General features: G+C 52.4%; 1 protein-coding gene across 1 annotated transcript in view; it reads right to left on the bottom strand.

Annotated features, from left to right (window-relative positions):
• LOC119388327 (run domain Beclin-1-interacting and cysteine-rich domain-containing protein) overlaps positions 1-15,790 on the bottom strand; it is a gene marked incomplete in the record, with an annotated part of 358,140 nt that overhangs the window by 203,240 nt on the left and 139,110 nt on the right. Inside the window, 1 exon segment of the mRNA XM_037656030.2 lies at positions 11,284-11,331. Coding sequence (XP_037511958.1) covers positions 11,284-11,331 — 48 coding nt within the window.

Genomic DNA, 15,790 nt, shown 5'->3' on the forward strand with positions numbered 1-15,790 from the left:
CTCCCCCACTCCACAAGCTGGAGCTTCTGCATTCTGGTTGCATATGGGTCGGCCAACCCTTCGACATTCTGGTGAGACTCAACATCAACTCTTCCACTGTTCCGCCACTAATCCACATTCAAACTATCATGCTCACCTTAAGTCTCTAATCTTGCGTTGTGCGAATCGAGCGCGCTTTCCCCTTTCGCGCCTCGTTCCCCAGCTAGTGCGTGTATAGCACCGTGCGGCTCGTGTGCCGGGAACCGCCGTTAATTGGCAACATGGCTACCGTGGCTATGCCACCAGGCCTTTTTGCCTGGTGCTAGCCACGCGTCGGTCTTCTCCGCACGGCGCCACGTGTCCGGACATGTCCGGACAATGTTCGCCGCCCACCACGCTAGCCTATGTTACTGTGCTTTGCCTGTCCTCGTTGGCCCCCAGTGACAACCCCCTCTTCCAGAGATCGCTTGTCTGGTGCTGGCTCGCCGCGTCAGATGCTCTCAGGCCTGCACGAGAGGTTGACGCGCTGCTCTGGAAGGCGGCTTCTCGTCCGTGCGCTCGACTGCTGCCCTTTGTGTGATAGCCGTAGCGCCGCTGGCAAGCATACTCGACCTGTCTTGCCGAGTTTCCCTATACGACCTGCAAGCCCTGTGGGGGTGCTGTCGGCCCCTGTGAAGTTGTCTGCGCCTAGTGGCGCACGCGCGCCTCGCGGATAGGCCGTCGGCGGCAGTGGCGCTGGGCTCGCGAGCGTTGGCGTTTGCGCGTGAGCGACGGCCGCGCCACCGGAGAGAGGCGAGCGAGCCCGCCGCGGCCGCCGGGCGGGAAAAAGGAAGTCTCTTGGGATTTGGCGGCTGGCGTGGACGGCGGCTCCCCGCGGTGGGTCCCGCGGGGGGACGATACCGCGGCTCCTTTCCCTCGGGGCCCCTCGTCGGTGAGTCGTGCGTCCTCGCACGCCGCATTTGCGGTTATTGCTTGTCGTATGTTATGGTGTATTTCATGTGTTACGTTGTTGAGTGTGTGTTATGTTATCCAAGTATTCATTGTCCGCGTGTAATTGTTTAGCGAGTGACTAGCTTGTAATAAGATTCGGCCGGCGAGCTCGCCGAATGTAAAAGCAGTGTGTAATAAACTTGAATGTATTCGTTGAACCGACCGCGTCTGCTGTCTTCCGTGTGCTCTGAGAGCCGGCGATAATAAGAACACACGATCTTAGATCCCACAGCCCATAACTGTCGCACGTGCTGCATCTTGGGTTAATAAACCCGTGTTTGTTGACAACCTGCCTCGAGTGCCTTTTCTGCGCCGTGTCGGTGAGTGGACAAAACCGGCCATAGCGTCTTTGTTCGCCGTGGCAGCGGAGAACGTCCCGTACCTTCCCGTTCGCCTCGTAGGGTAAGCTTCTTGCAAACCTGTCTCCACAGCGTTTCGTTTGTTGTTGGGAGTTATGAAGCGTGGAAACTTGGGCGAGTTGGTAGGTCATAATTGAATCTTTCTTTTTCCAGCTTTCTGTGCCCTGTATGACTGCACCAAACTGCTGTTACTGGCTTTCAAGTTCCACAGAAATTGCTGTTGTTGTGCTAATGAAATAAACCTTTTCAAAGTGCCATACTCAGACTTGTTAAGCTATGAGAAAGTTAAACAACTGGAAACTTTGCATATACGGTCATCGTTCAGCAAACGAACAAAAGTTCTACTTATACAACGAAGCTTTGGTTTTAACAATTTCTTTTGCTTTTTTTCTTTTACTAAGGTTGAGATGCATGTGTGGCTTAACATCAAATGACCAATTTGTTAAAAGTTGGTGTTCATCTTTTCAGTACCTGTTTTACGAACACGTCCTTGTGATAAAGGGCGTGCAAACACGGACACAAGAGAGAAGTTAGGACACTAGAAACTCCGACTAACAACTAAAAGAAGGCGCACAGCGTCGGAAAAGAGAGGTAGACACGAAAACTTATCTGCGCATGCCCAGGCAAAAGGCGAACATATCAATCAAGCTGGGCCCATCGTCCGAAGCGTTTTCCGACGGCCCGGGCTGGGCTCGGGCTTCAAAGTGCGGGCCTGGGCCGGGCCCGGGCTTGAGGCTGCGGGCCGGGCCGGACTTGGGCCCGCTCATTAAAGGCCTAAGTTGGGCCTTCGAGTACACGCGAACGTTATGCATTGCGTGGTCTAAGGCATTCTGTGCCAAGATGAAGTGACACGTGCAAAGAGCTAGCTCTTAGAAAGCTTAGCAAAGAAAATAGAAAAACAGTTCAACTTCTATTTTTTTTTCACCAGTGTAGATATATCTATACTGGTGCGCTTATTTTGTGTTGTATGCTCATGAATTCACCTGTATATATATGTACGCTAGATGACCTGATAGGACAAAATCGTACGATCAAAGTAAATACATGTGCACCAGCGTAAAAATAGCAGCACTAACAATGAGCCAGATCATGGTTGTTCCCACGGAAGGTATAAGCTTTCGTCTTTTATTTGTGGTTGACACATGCGGTACATTTCATTTATATTCCTTGGTATTACGCGCCAAAACCACAATATGATTACGAGGCACGCCGTAGTCGGGACCAGATTAATTACAATCACCTGGAGTTCTCTAACATGCACCTAAAGATAAGTATACGGGTGTTCTTGCATTTTGCCCCTATCAAAATGCGGCCGCCGTGGCTGCGGGAATCTTAACCGCGTCCTACGACTTAAAGGGACTAAAGGCAAATATTCAGTCGACGTGTATTGTTGAAATAGCGGTCCAGAAACCTCGTAGTGCTACTTTTATGCCAAGGAAGTGCTTATTTTGAAATAAAATCACGTTTTAGTGGTCCGCATCGCGGTTAGCGCACTCAAATCACCCGCTGAAATCAGACTTTCATACGTCAGTGCTGCCGTGTCCACGTTGCCCGCCTTACTGCGCGGCCGCCGACACTAGTAGCAGCAGAGCGAAGGAGCGGGACCCACAGCAGCAACAACGGCCATCGAAGCCACCGAAGCTTGCCGAAATCGCCGCAATGGATGTGGACGAACTTGACAACGAGACATTGGCTCGCGACGCTGGGCTCCAATTCAGCGACTTGAGTGCTAGGTCACTCTAACTTGAGCCCCGATGAACGCGGTATGCTGCTGAGGGCTCGTAGTACCAGCGTCGTTGCATGCGCATTTTGTCGAACTTTCTGTCAGAGCGACTTTTCACGAGCGCGCAAACACACGCGGCAGTACGCGATCCCGAAACTACCACTGAGACGCGATCGCGTGAGCTAAGCAGGGCGCCGGGCGAAGCGCACTTCGGCGAAAACGGAAACCTTTTGAACCACGCGCGCCGTTCCCTTGGCAACACCACAGATTGTTCTTTTTTCCATGAACAAACGGAAACGAACAAACAGCATGTGAAGACGTTTATTAACGGGCACTCAGTGACGGCGCACGGCAGCGACAGTCAAAGCGGGGCCGACTCTCTGCACGAGGGGCGTGCTCTCAGAGAAGAGAACGACCCACTGGAAGGCGCTCGACAGGACGACCCATTACTGAGTAGGAATGCTTCGCTACAATTTCCCCGGCTACGAAAAGGGAGCCGCCTGGCGACCTAGCAACTTGTCACTATGAGCGGGTCATGGTAGGGCTTCAGGCGCGCCACGTTGACAATGTTCGCGCCCTCGACGGCGCATGTCCAAAGATGGGGTCGGTGGGTTCAATGAGGTAGTTCACCGGGGATGTGCGTTCGACGACACGGTAGGGGCCTTCGTATTTGGGCAGTAGTTTGGAGAGAGGCCAGGTGCAGTGTAGGGACCGAGAGCCATACGAGCGCTCCAGGAAGGAACGTGGACGCAGAACTGGTGGTGTCACCGCGAATACTTTTCTGCTGCTCTTGGCTATTCGTAGTAAAGGTCTTGGAGAGCTCGCGACACTCCTCAGCAAGTCTGGCTGTGGCAGAAATAGGCGCACATTCAGATCGATCCGGCTTGTAGGGAAGGATTGTGTCAATGGTGTGCGACGGGTGCCTGCCATACAATAAGAAAAATGGTGAGAAACCAGTAGTGCTCTGAGGAGCGGTATTGTAGGCGTACGTGACGAAGGGCAGAATGACATCCCAATTCGTGTGGTCGGCGGCGACGTACATCGAGAGCATGTCGCCTAGCGTACGGTTGAAGCGTTCGGTGAGGCCATTCGTCTGCGAGTGGTAAGCAGTAGTTTTGCGGTGAACAACGTTGCACTCTTTGAGAATGGCTTCGACGACTTCGGACAAGAAGACACGGCCTCGATCACTGAGCAGCTCCTGGGGTGGACCGTGACGCAGCATGAATCGGTGGAGCAGGAAGGAGGCCACATCGCTCGCTGTAGCCGCAGGGAGGGCAGCAGTTTCAGCGTATCGCGTGAGGTGGTCTACAGCGACGATGGCCCAGCGGTTACCAGCGGACGTCAGGGGAAGTGGCCCATATAAATCGATTGCCAACGCGCCCAAACGGTCGGTCAGGGCAAGGTAGAGGTTGCAGACCTGCTGGCGACAGGTGCGTTGAAGTTTTGCGGCGCTGACAATCGATGCAGGGAGCGAACGAACTTCTCCACGTAGCGGTACATCCCTCGCCAAAAGTAACGTTGGCGAATGCGGTGGTAGGTTTTCGATACCCCAGGGTGTGCACACTGCGGATCAGAGTGGAACGACTCGCATATGTCATAACGCAGACTGCGGGGTATTACTAGTAGCCACTGGCGGCCGTCGCCGTTGTAATTGCGTCGGTGGAGCAGGTCGTCGCGAACGGCGAAATGGTGGGCTTGACGACGCAAAAGCGTGTGGATGGTGTGGCCGATGGATCAGTCAGCAAGTCTATCAGTGAGGCAATCCATTGATCCTTGCGCTGCTCGGTTAGCGATGGTGTGAATATCGATGGAAGAAACGACAAAGTGAGACGCTGAGTTGTGGGCATTGTCGTCAGGCAAGGGAGAGCGCGACAGGGCGTCGGCGTCAGCATGCTGACGTCCGTTGCGGTACAGCACGCGGATGTCGTAGTCTTGCAGGCGAAGTGCCCAACGGGCAAGACGGCCTGAGGGATCCTTCAATGACGACAACCAGCACAGTGCATGATGGTCGGTCACGACATCAAACGGGCGACCATACAAATAAGGTCGGAACTTTGTAAGGGCCCAAATGATTGCCAGGCATTCTTCTCCGTGACGGTGTAGTTGGTCTCGGCTTTAGTAAGCGTACGACTTGCATATGCGACAACATATTCCGGGAACCCAGGTTTGCGCTGCGCAAGGACAGCACCGAGGCCACACCGCTGGCGTCCGTGTGTACCTCTGTAGGGGCCGTAGGGTCGTAGTGGCGTAGAATGGGAGAGACGTCAACAAACGACGGAGCTTTGCGAAAGCGTCGTCTCACTCTGACGACCACGAATTGAGGGGCCCGTTACTTCCAAGGAGCTTCGTCAGCGGTGATATGATAGTCGCGAAGTTTCGGATGAAGCGCCGAAAGTAGGAGAATAGTCCTACGAAACTGCGCAGTTCTTTGACGGACGTAGGTTTGGGGAACTCTGTCACGGCCCGAAGCTTGGCTGGATCGGGAGGATGCCGTCCTTGGACACCACGTATCCTAGTATCGTCAGCTGCCGTGCTGCAAATCGGCACTTCTTGAGATTCAGTTTGTAGCCCGGCGTCGCTCAAGCGCGTCAAACCTGCCGGAGGCGTTGAAGGTGTGTTGAGAAGTCCGGGGCGAAAACGACGACGTCGTCGAGGTAGCATAGGCACGTGTGCCATTTCAAGTTGCGCAGAACGGTATCCATCATGCGCTCAAAGGTCGCAGGCGCATTGCACAGCCCAAACGGCATGACGTTGAATTCGTACAAGCGTCGGGTGTGACAAAACGCTGTCTTCGGTCGAGCGTCATCAGCCATGGGGACCTTGCCAGTACCCTGAGCGCAAATCGAGCGATGAAAAGAACTCTGCTCCTTGCAGGCTGTCAATGGCATCGTCTATTCGAGGTAGGGGATAGACGTCCTTACGGGTGATCTTATTGAGTCGGCGGTAGTCCACACAGAACCGCACAGAGCCGTCCTTCTTCGCAACGAGAACGACAGGAGACGCCCACGGGCTGTTTGAGGGTCGAATAACATCGCGGCGAAGCATGTCTTCGACTTGCTCGGTAATTACACGACGCTCTGTGGCGACACGCGATATGGACGTTGCCGCAGTGGTGGTTGGGCGCCAGTGTCGATGCGATGCGTGACAGCAGACGTGCGGCCGAGAGAAGTTTGCGCTACATCGAACGAAGAACGAAATTCTTCCAACAGGCATAGAAGCTGGGAACGCTCGACCGACGTAAGGTGTTCAGCAATCGAGGAACCAAATAATCAGCGGGTGACGAATCAGATGTGGAAACAGCACTGAGCGAATGGGAGTTGGCGCAGTGCGTGTCACCCGGTGCGTCCATAACTTGTGCGTCTTCAAGGGCTTCAGCTCCGCCGAGACATTCCCCTCGCACCAACCTAACAATGTACGGGGATGGGTTCGTAACAAAAAATGTCGGTGTCGCCCTGAATGACTTGCACGGTCGCAAATGGCACCAACAAGCCTTTTCTAGTGAAGACGCGGTCAGATGGAGAGAGGAGTGCAACGGCGTCGGTGAGTCCAGTGCAGCAGACTGACACAGCCGTTGACGAGTTTGCAGGAAGTGTGGTGTCGTCTTTGACGAGTACCTTGGTCGCAGCCGGTGTACTGTCCGCCGGCGCCAAATCTGCGAATGGTGAGAGCTCTATTTCGGCTGGTGCGCAACGAATTACGGCGGCGTGACGGCGAGAAAATCCCATCCCAGGATGACGTCGTGAGAGCATGAGGAAATTATGATGAATTCGACGGCGTACAGAGCGTCCTGAATCACGACACGGGCTGTGCACACCGCTGTCGGGTGAATACTGTGAGCGCTGGCTGTACGGAGGGAGAGCCCGGAAAGTGGCGTCGTCACCTTTCGTAGTAGTCGGCTAAATTAGCGTCCATAACGGAAACGGCAGCTCCAGTATCTACAAGGGCCGATGTGCGCACACCATCTACAAACACGTCTACTACGTTTGATGGGCTTTGCTGAGGGCTTTGGCTGTTCGATAGCGTCGCAGCCCTTGCCTCTTGGACTGCGACGACTAGTTTTCCTGGTCTCGTGCGACCGGACGAGGCCGCATCGGTGACAGTGAGCGGCGTCGTGGGGACGGTGAACGACGGGTAGATGGACATGGGCGTGACGTCGGTGACATAGGCGGCAGCGGGTCCACGTGGCAGGACGCGAGGGACGGGGCGGCTGCTGATATGACGACTGCATGGTGGGCTGCAGTCGGGGCGTAGGGATGATGTCGGCGTACGCAGCCGGCACACTCGCTTCGAAGGCCTGAGGCCTGGTGACGGCTCCAGCGTATGTTAGCGGGGGCACCACAGGGAGCGCTGGGGGCGGCCTGGCTGCAACTTGGGCGTAACTGAGCGGTGCAGACGCAGGAGGGGGCTGGTGGTATTCCGGCATAACCTCCGCGATTTCCTGCTCAATAGCCCGTCGTAGGGGAGGCAGCAGTGTGGTCGACGACTGTACAACATCCTGCGGGTGAGAGAAGGCCAGTAAGAGAACTGGCGGGCAATTTCCTCCCGGACGAATGACTTGATTTCGGCGAGTAAGACGGAGTGGTCCGACACGGCCGACAAGCCAGCGAGATCGGCGTCGCGGGATGGAGGTCGACGCGTCATCAGCCGCTGCCGGCGTAGCTCCTCGTAACTTTGGCACAGCGTGATGACCTCTGCCACAGTGCGAGGGTTTTTGGCGAGTAGCATGGTGAAGGCATCGTCGACGATGCCTTTCATGATGTTCCGGATCTTGTCGGCTTCAGACATGGTTGCGTTGGTTTTCTTGCACAAGTCGAGCACGTCTTCAATGTAGCTCGTGAAAGACTCGCCGGACTGCTGGGCTCGTTCACGTAACCGTTGTTCGGCTTGCAGCTTGCGAACGGCAGGGCGGCCAAAGACGTCGATGATGGCGGTCTTGAAAGCGGACCACGTAGCGAAATCGGATGCGTGGTTGTTTATACCATAGACTGCCACACCCGCGAGGTAGAAAACGAGGTTGCTCAGTTTGCCTTGCCTCGTCCCATTATTAGGGACGCTCACACGCTCGTAGATCGCGAGCCAGTCCTCGACGTCGGTGCCATCCGCGCCGGTGAAGATAGGAGGGTCGCGGATGCGGGGGACACCCGGACATGGCGTCGGTGCAAGAGGAGGCGTTTGCTGGGCGGCGTCTTGAGTCATGGTAGCAGGCACGGTACGGGATCGAAGCTCCAAGGGCATCGAATGCGGACCGCAGTTGTTTTAAAGGGCACAGCACTCCACCAAATTGTCAAGACGTTTATTAACGGGCACTCAGTGACGGCGCACGGCAGCGACAGTCAAAGCGGGGCCGACTCTCTGCACGAGGGGCGTGCTCTCAGAGAAGAGAACGACCCACTGGAAGGCGCTCGACAGGACGACCCATTACTGAGTAGGAATGCTTCGCTACAAGCATTTTATTACGTCTTTTGATGAGCGGAAGGTTCTTTTTTTATTGCTGCTAGTTTGATTACTAGTGATTTATTGTAGGCAGACTCTCATACGTCATCGGGATCACTTCGAAAATGTTCCACTCGTGGCGCTCATCATATACATTTAGCTTAATTTCTCGGTAAGTGGGGCACTGCTGTTGATAATATTGCCGTTTTAGAAGTTGTCATACATTGAGCTTTCACTCTGACATAAATTGTTATTTGCCTTTAGTGTCCCTTTAACAGCCAAACAGCTTAACCGCTGGGCTACCACTGCGGGCAAAGCAACATTTTGATGCATGTACACATCGTATTTTCCGTCCGATCGCCCGCTACAAAGCGCAAGGCATCATTGATAATCATCAACAACTAATATCCTCTAGCGGGCCCGGGCTGGGCCTGGTCATGAACACACGCGCAGTGGATAAGTTTAGTAATGAACGCCCGGGCCGGATCCGGGTTTGGAACCACAGGCCCGGGCCGGGCTCGGGGTGGGTTCGGTCATGTACGCCCGGGCCCGGGCTGGGCTCGGGCTTCATAAAGCAGGCCCAGGCCGGGCCTGGGCTTATAAAGCGGGCCCGGGCCGAAAAATTAGGCCCGTGCAGTGCTCTAATTGGGCATGCGCAGATAAGTTTTCTGTCTGCCTTTCTTTTCCGCTGCTGTGCGCCTTCTCTCAGTTGTTAGTCGGCGTTTCTGGTGTCCCGACTTCGCTCTGGTGTCCGTGTTTGCACGCCCGGCCTCTTTAACACGAATACCTACTAACTAGCTCGGTTTCTCCGTCATTCTAAAAGTCATTGTGCCTCAAAATGCACATTATCATGTGGCAGTAGGTGAGCATGGCCATAGCATCCTTTGTGGTATCCCATACACAAGCGTGAAACAAGTTTTATGGCGATTTTGCCCCTTGTGGATTTGGAGCCTAGATGTGCGAGGAAGCTGACACATACTGCTTAGAACACTACACTCTCACCACTACCGTTCAGCGGTACCAAAGCTATGAGTTGTAAGCAAGCCACATGCTTGTACAGGAAAACATATTTTCAGGTACAACTACCTTATAATTGGCAGGGTTGAGACATTTGCACTTGTTTGGCATGTGCTAAGTCACATCAATACACGATACGTTGATTTGTCTTTCCATTTACACTGTATGCTTTTAATTGTTGTATCAGTAACGGGCGGTAACTGTGGTAACAAATCAACATGACAGCGCCCACTTCGTGACAGCAGTAAATAAATGGTGAAATCAGCGACTGCTTTGTGCCATCGCACGCTGAGGACAAAGAATCAAATATGTTATGTTGTTATTAGAGAAATCATCTGTTCGTTTCACAACACCTGCTAAACCTAACATGGCGAGAATTCAATGATTTTGTTTTGGACATAGCGCAATATAGTCACAAGCACATTGTAAAAGACAGGGCGTGCAAACACGGACACCGCCCTTTCAGAATGTACTTGCATGTGTCCTCATTCAATTTGCGCCGGAAAGTTCCGTCAGTTACGGACACCGTGTCTGCATGCCCTGTCTTTTAGAATAAATACTTATTAACTGGCTCAGCTCCCTGTTATTCTAAACACGAGTACATTGTGGTCGAAGTGTCAGGAAATAAAGCTAAAGCAAATACAAGCATCAGTTTGGAACTTGAGGGCCACACAGCGCACGGCGATGACTTGATAAATTCAAGGCGGAGGGCACCAGCTACGCCGTCTGCTCGTTTTACTGGCCCAACACATGTGGTAGACACCAGAAGAGCTTTGAGCAGACAGCAAGGCGTGGATGAATACATAGTGAGAAATTTTTGCCCCTCCTATTGGCTAAGGGGCCCTGTAGTCTCCAGAGTGCTGAAGGGAACTTCTAAGATGGGGTATAGCTTCCAAACTGTGAAATTGTTTCGCTCATCTTACGTATCCGTGTTGAGACTTTTTTTGTGCCGAACATTCTGGTCACCTCTACACAGGGTCCAGCAAAATCTTCACACATATTTCTTGGTCTCAGTGGATTTTTTCGGTTCATCGTAATAAGCTACTGAATGTAACACTCAAATCAATCTACACGCAGCCCCACAAGAGTACTGTTTTCCAATTCTAGACCTTGCATGACCAAGCAGTAAAATGAAACCTCACTGCAAGAAATATATGTAATAAGAAGCACTACTCCTTCGACAGACGAGAACTTTCGTAAGCATGCAGTTGTTGCCTGGTTGGTCTCTACTTGCCATCGCCAACAGAACCTTACAAAGATTGTGGGGTCTGTATATGAGCCGTTCTCGGAACACCCGGAGACAGTTCACGCGGTCGTGCAACAGCACGTGTTCATTTATTAACACTTCTTCTTACATACGACGAGCTCACCTGCCGCATCTAATACCCCAACTAGTACCATGCTAAACAACCTTATACAATGCCAATACACAGAAAACATAACACAAGACAACATAAGACATACAATGCACCACGAATGCGGCGTCGCCGATGTACGACTCACCACGAGGGGCCCACGGGACATGAGCAGCGGTAAAAAGAGGTGTTTAATAAATGAACACGTGTTGTTGCACGACCGCGTGTGCTCCGAGAGCGGCTCATATACAGACCCACAGGGTCTGCCCACGTGCTACCAGGCTGATGAGGCAAAGCCAGAATGTTCGCTGCAACTAGGCACAGATGCGTGAGTAGCCAAGCAAATTGCCCTCTTTGCACCAGAATTAATGGCCTCTATTTTTGGTACCATCGCATGATAAATGAAAATCACTGGCTCAGTGCTTACCTGACAACTCGTACTCATCGATGTCATCATCATTGTCACTGATGTCCACTGGCAGCAAAAAAAGAAAGACATCAAGACACGTCAGTGGTCGGCAGCATGAGACCTCCTCTCCCACCACCCTGGTCTAGCAGTTCAGTTCATACTTGGCACAACTGGCTCAATGCTCATAAAAAAATCTGCTTACAAGAGGGGTCGCAACTGACATTTTTGAGCTTTTGTAGTATAAACAAACCTGACGTTTCACTACCGTGAGGCTATTTTGACAGTTTTCAGAGATACAATTTTTTTGTACTTAATGAGAGCAGCATTTGGGTAAGTGGTAATTCATAACTTCAGTATGACAGCGCAATGAAAAAACGCGGACAACAGAGAAGACACACCCAGTGCAGTTCTCTTGTACTTTGTGAGGAAAAAATAAACCAACTTAAACTTCAAACATAATTAACATGTGGCATTCAGAATTTCTGCTTTCCTATAAAAAAGAAGGCAGAAATGTAAAATCTGGGATGCATTGTGAATAAAATTTAGTACCAGGAATAAGCCAAACTAACATAATGTGGAAACAATGGCCTCTAAATATTCCAATGTTCTAAATAAAGCACGGGAAAAAGAACTGAAAACCATTCAATGTATCTTATTTGTTCTCAGCATGTGGCTCCTGAAACCAACCTGGATCGAGCCTATTCTGTAGGAAAGACTCCTTTGTGCCCACATTTACCCACTCTTACAATTACTGCAATTCCTGTCTATTTCCCAAGTTCTGAATGCTCTCGTTTGTACAGCACTTTATCACTGGCACCGCTTGAAATACGAGAGTGTACAACGGATGCTTTGTCCATTTCTTGCAGTTGCCTTAAAGGGTAGGACGTTATTCGCAATTCACTGCTTGCCCAGCTCAGGTTGCACTACTCTAAGAGGGACTTTCTACCACTATTCAAGCACCTCTTCCTATTTGCACAGGGTGGCAGAGTGTATAAAAAAGTAGCACAAAAAGCAGGCATTACAGTTATTTTAGGGGCGAAGCACCTTAAGGTCTCAGCGTGCATCGTGCATCATCGTCTGTTGTCGGGACGGTCCATTTGCTTGAGCGCAAGAGAGGGCGCCACTGCCTCAGCGCTCGCTGCGTGGCAAGAGAGAGCGAACAGCACGCGTTGGCTATGGAAACGCTCTTTCTGCGACGAACACTGAACTACCAGAACGTGCCCTCGCCCGTAAGAGACAACGCTGACGCTGGCAGCGTCTGCTATCGAGTTCCTTAATTTAAAAAAAAACTGCATGCGCTGCACAGCCATTCACTAGCCACCCCATAGGCACTGGACCTTGACCTGCAATGTAGTGCTGGTGGGAGATCTCTTGTGCGTAGTTGAACAATAAAGATACACAGCGTGCACGTTACCTAAAAGCGGACTGCGGGCCTCTGTGTCTAATCTTTCTTCTGTCTCTCATTGCTGGTTAGCAGTGATTTTGCTGTGGGAAACACTGGCGCACACTGCATGCTTTGCCCCTCTACAGGTTTCATGTTAGTGGAGCTGAAACACCTTTCCCTACATGATTCGCCCCTCCTCAATTTTTTTCAGCAAAGAATAAGTTCTCTGGTACGCGCAAACAGGTGAACAGAGAAGACACGGGGCCTCGCGTGTGCGAAAAGAAACATGCAAAAAAAAAACATGGTTGATCCCTCCGTCATAGAAATTGGAATAACATGAAAGTAAAGCGTGCCCTTAAAGAAGTAACTGAATGTTTACTGTATATTCATATAAGAGAGTTTGCACAATGTATATTGATGTCTGGCAGCTACAGCACCGTTTAACGTGGATATACCCACTTTGATGATTGGTGGAACATCTCCATCCCGACGACTAACGTCCATGCTAAGTGATTAAAGAAACCCTTGTCGTAGATGTTGTAGTTAACGGTGAAAGCGTAATCAGAGAACGAGGTGTGATAGCCAGAAGAGCGTCGCATATTGGACGCAGAACTTGGTCGCCATCCCGCGGCATGTTAAAATGTGATTGAACACCACGGCCGGACTAGAGGGAAACGCAAAGCGCGTCGTGCCGCCCCGGTAGCCCGGCCGCGATTTTTCTCGCGGCGAGCGCGTGAGCGGGGAACGCGGTGTTACAGCCAGGGGGGACAGGCGCACGTCGCAGAGCTATTTTAGATGCGAAGCAGCTCTTTTGACTAGCCTGTGTAAAGGGCGAGACAGATGGTACGATTTTCCATGCGATTTTCCACGCCGCAGCTGCGCGGTGACGTCACGCTCCCCTCGCAGTGCGCGCTGACGTCTCTCTCCCTCGCCTGCCGCGCGCTCGCCGTAGCGCCCACAGCTGTCGCCTCGTCCGTTCGTCCGTCCGTCCGTTTGCCGAAGACGCTCCTGCTCCGAGTGCGTTGCCGTGCGCGTCGGCGACGTCGCGATCCTCGCGCTGTACCTCGCTCCCAACCTGCCGAAGGACCAGGTTCAGCGCTGTCTGGAGGAGACGCTGACTGATTGCGGCGAGGCGTGTCGACGCGCGCCTCTTATAGTCGCGGGAGACTTCAACGTTGACGTCAGCGGAGGAGGAGTAGGAGAATGGCTCGTCGATTACATGCGTGACGTGCACTCGCTGAAGTGCGTGTCGGCGGAACGGAAACTAACACCACGATAAGGGGAACGATCGATCTGGTCTTTGCCAACTTCGACGTCGAATGTCTGCAGGAACCTCTCAGCGTGCACTTCACCGATCACAAGGCCGTGGTAGTCAAGGCGAAACGCGCGCCAGGTCAGGACCAGCGCCCGTGTCCACTCTGAAGAAACGACAAGACCTACGCCAACCATCGCTTCAAACGAATCTTCCAGCGCTCACCGCAGCACCCGCGTTAGCGCCGTTCAACCCATGACGCCACCCGTGCGCAACGCTACTGCTTCGCATCCCATCAGGGTTCCCTTTGGGAAGATGGTGTTAATTTTTTATTGCGATAGCAATTATATGGACAGTCTCGGCTGAATTTTGCCGTCGCCGTCGCCGTCATGCACCGTATATGTATAAGTATGTATATATATATAAAAGCCCCAAAGAAAAATAATTCAGAAAAATGCTCCCGAAGCGCGGAATCGAACTAGGGACCTCTTGCTCCGCAGCGAGTGGCGCTAGCCACTACGCCACGAAACGCAGATCCTCCACGTAGGTAACGGCGAGCGTTATATACACACCATTTACCGCTGGAGGACTCAGAGACGGCTGCGCTTATAAGCGTTTCTTCATTACCAGCGAGATGGCGTTAGGAGAACGACGGGCGCATTTAAAAGTCGTCGGCGAGCTCGCTCGCTTCTTCTTATTGCGCAGGGAGAACCTTGCCCTTCCGCTGTCTGCTCGCGTGGTTTTCTGGTGGTGAGGGGAAGAGGGTTGTTTCAAGCTTTCACCGTGGTATCCGCGCTCATGTTACGGAGCGTACGGAAGTCACTCGATCTCAAGAGACGCCGCTAAACGAACAAACAGACGATGAGCGCGAACTATCAAGTGTCACAGCTCGACACTTCAAGCACGCTAGTTTTCTTCGCTGCTTCGGCCGCCTTTGCAACAGGAGCGCCGTTCAAACTGAGAGTATCCATTGGCGAGCCTCACTTCGTATAGCATTAGTTTCCTGCTATCGCATTCATTGCTTCGCCCTTGCGGTGAAACTGTGACTTTTTGGTTTGGATTAGCGTGATGATATGAGCGAGGCCGACGCTTTTACGACACTATAATATATATAGCGAAGCAAGTGGCGTCTTTTCATGGTGCCCGACTGCATAAAATTGTAGGGTACATAATATTTTAGTACGCAAAAGTGCTCGCTCCTGATGGCAGCGCCACTGCAAACTCGGCGGCGCTAAGAAATCGCTAGAGTGGCGCACTAGCTTTTTAGAAGGTTGTCCGAGCGCCATCTTGTTTGTCCTCGTCTGGGTTGTTTACTTGATCGGTGCACGGTGCGTGGTCGACCGCGCTTGAGTCAGTTCGTACGGTGGTTCTGGATGCTTCAGTATGCCGACCTGCTTGGCCAATGGCACCAACCGCCGGTACAACAGCAGAAAAAAGAGGTTTTCACTACAGCGGGTAAAATCTGTAGCTTCCCGGAGGACACCCTAGAGGCGCTGCTGCAGCTGCTAGGAGAGGAGGCAGAGGCGAAGGGACGAAGTTGGCGCTACTTTATATTTTGAGGGACTTTACGACGCTAGGGCTAAGGTCGCCACCTCGCGGCAAATATAAACGTTGCCTCGCGGTGTGTTAATTCATTCACAAACTTGAACCGCGGCCGGACTACAGTGGCGGCACGCGCGCACTTCCTTACGGCCTGCGCACCCAAGGAGGGAACAATAGGGCAAATTCTTCACAGCTCGTTGCAGCGTTCGCCGAGTGGGGGCGCTTCGTACCAACTCTCTACTCTCCCAACCCTCCTCTTTCTCAGGGTGTGTTCCAATACTCACCGTAGACGGCTAAATAGAAAGCTAAGTGGACAGCGGCCATCTTAAGTCCCATTCCAATTCTCA

Source organism: Rhipicephalus sanguineus, chromosome 3 (assembly GCF_013339695.2).
Source record: "Rhipicephalus sanguineus isolate Rsan-2018 chromosome 3, BIME_Rsan_1.4, whole genome shotgun sequence".
In the NCBI taxonomy this organism is placed as follows: Eukaryota; Metazoa; Arthropoda; class Arachnida; order Ixodida; family Ixodidae; genus Rhipicephalus; species Rhipicephalus sanguineus.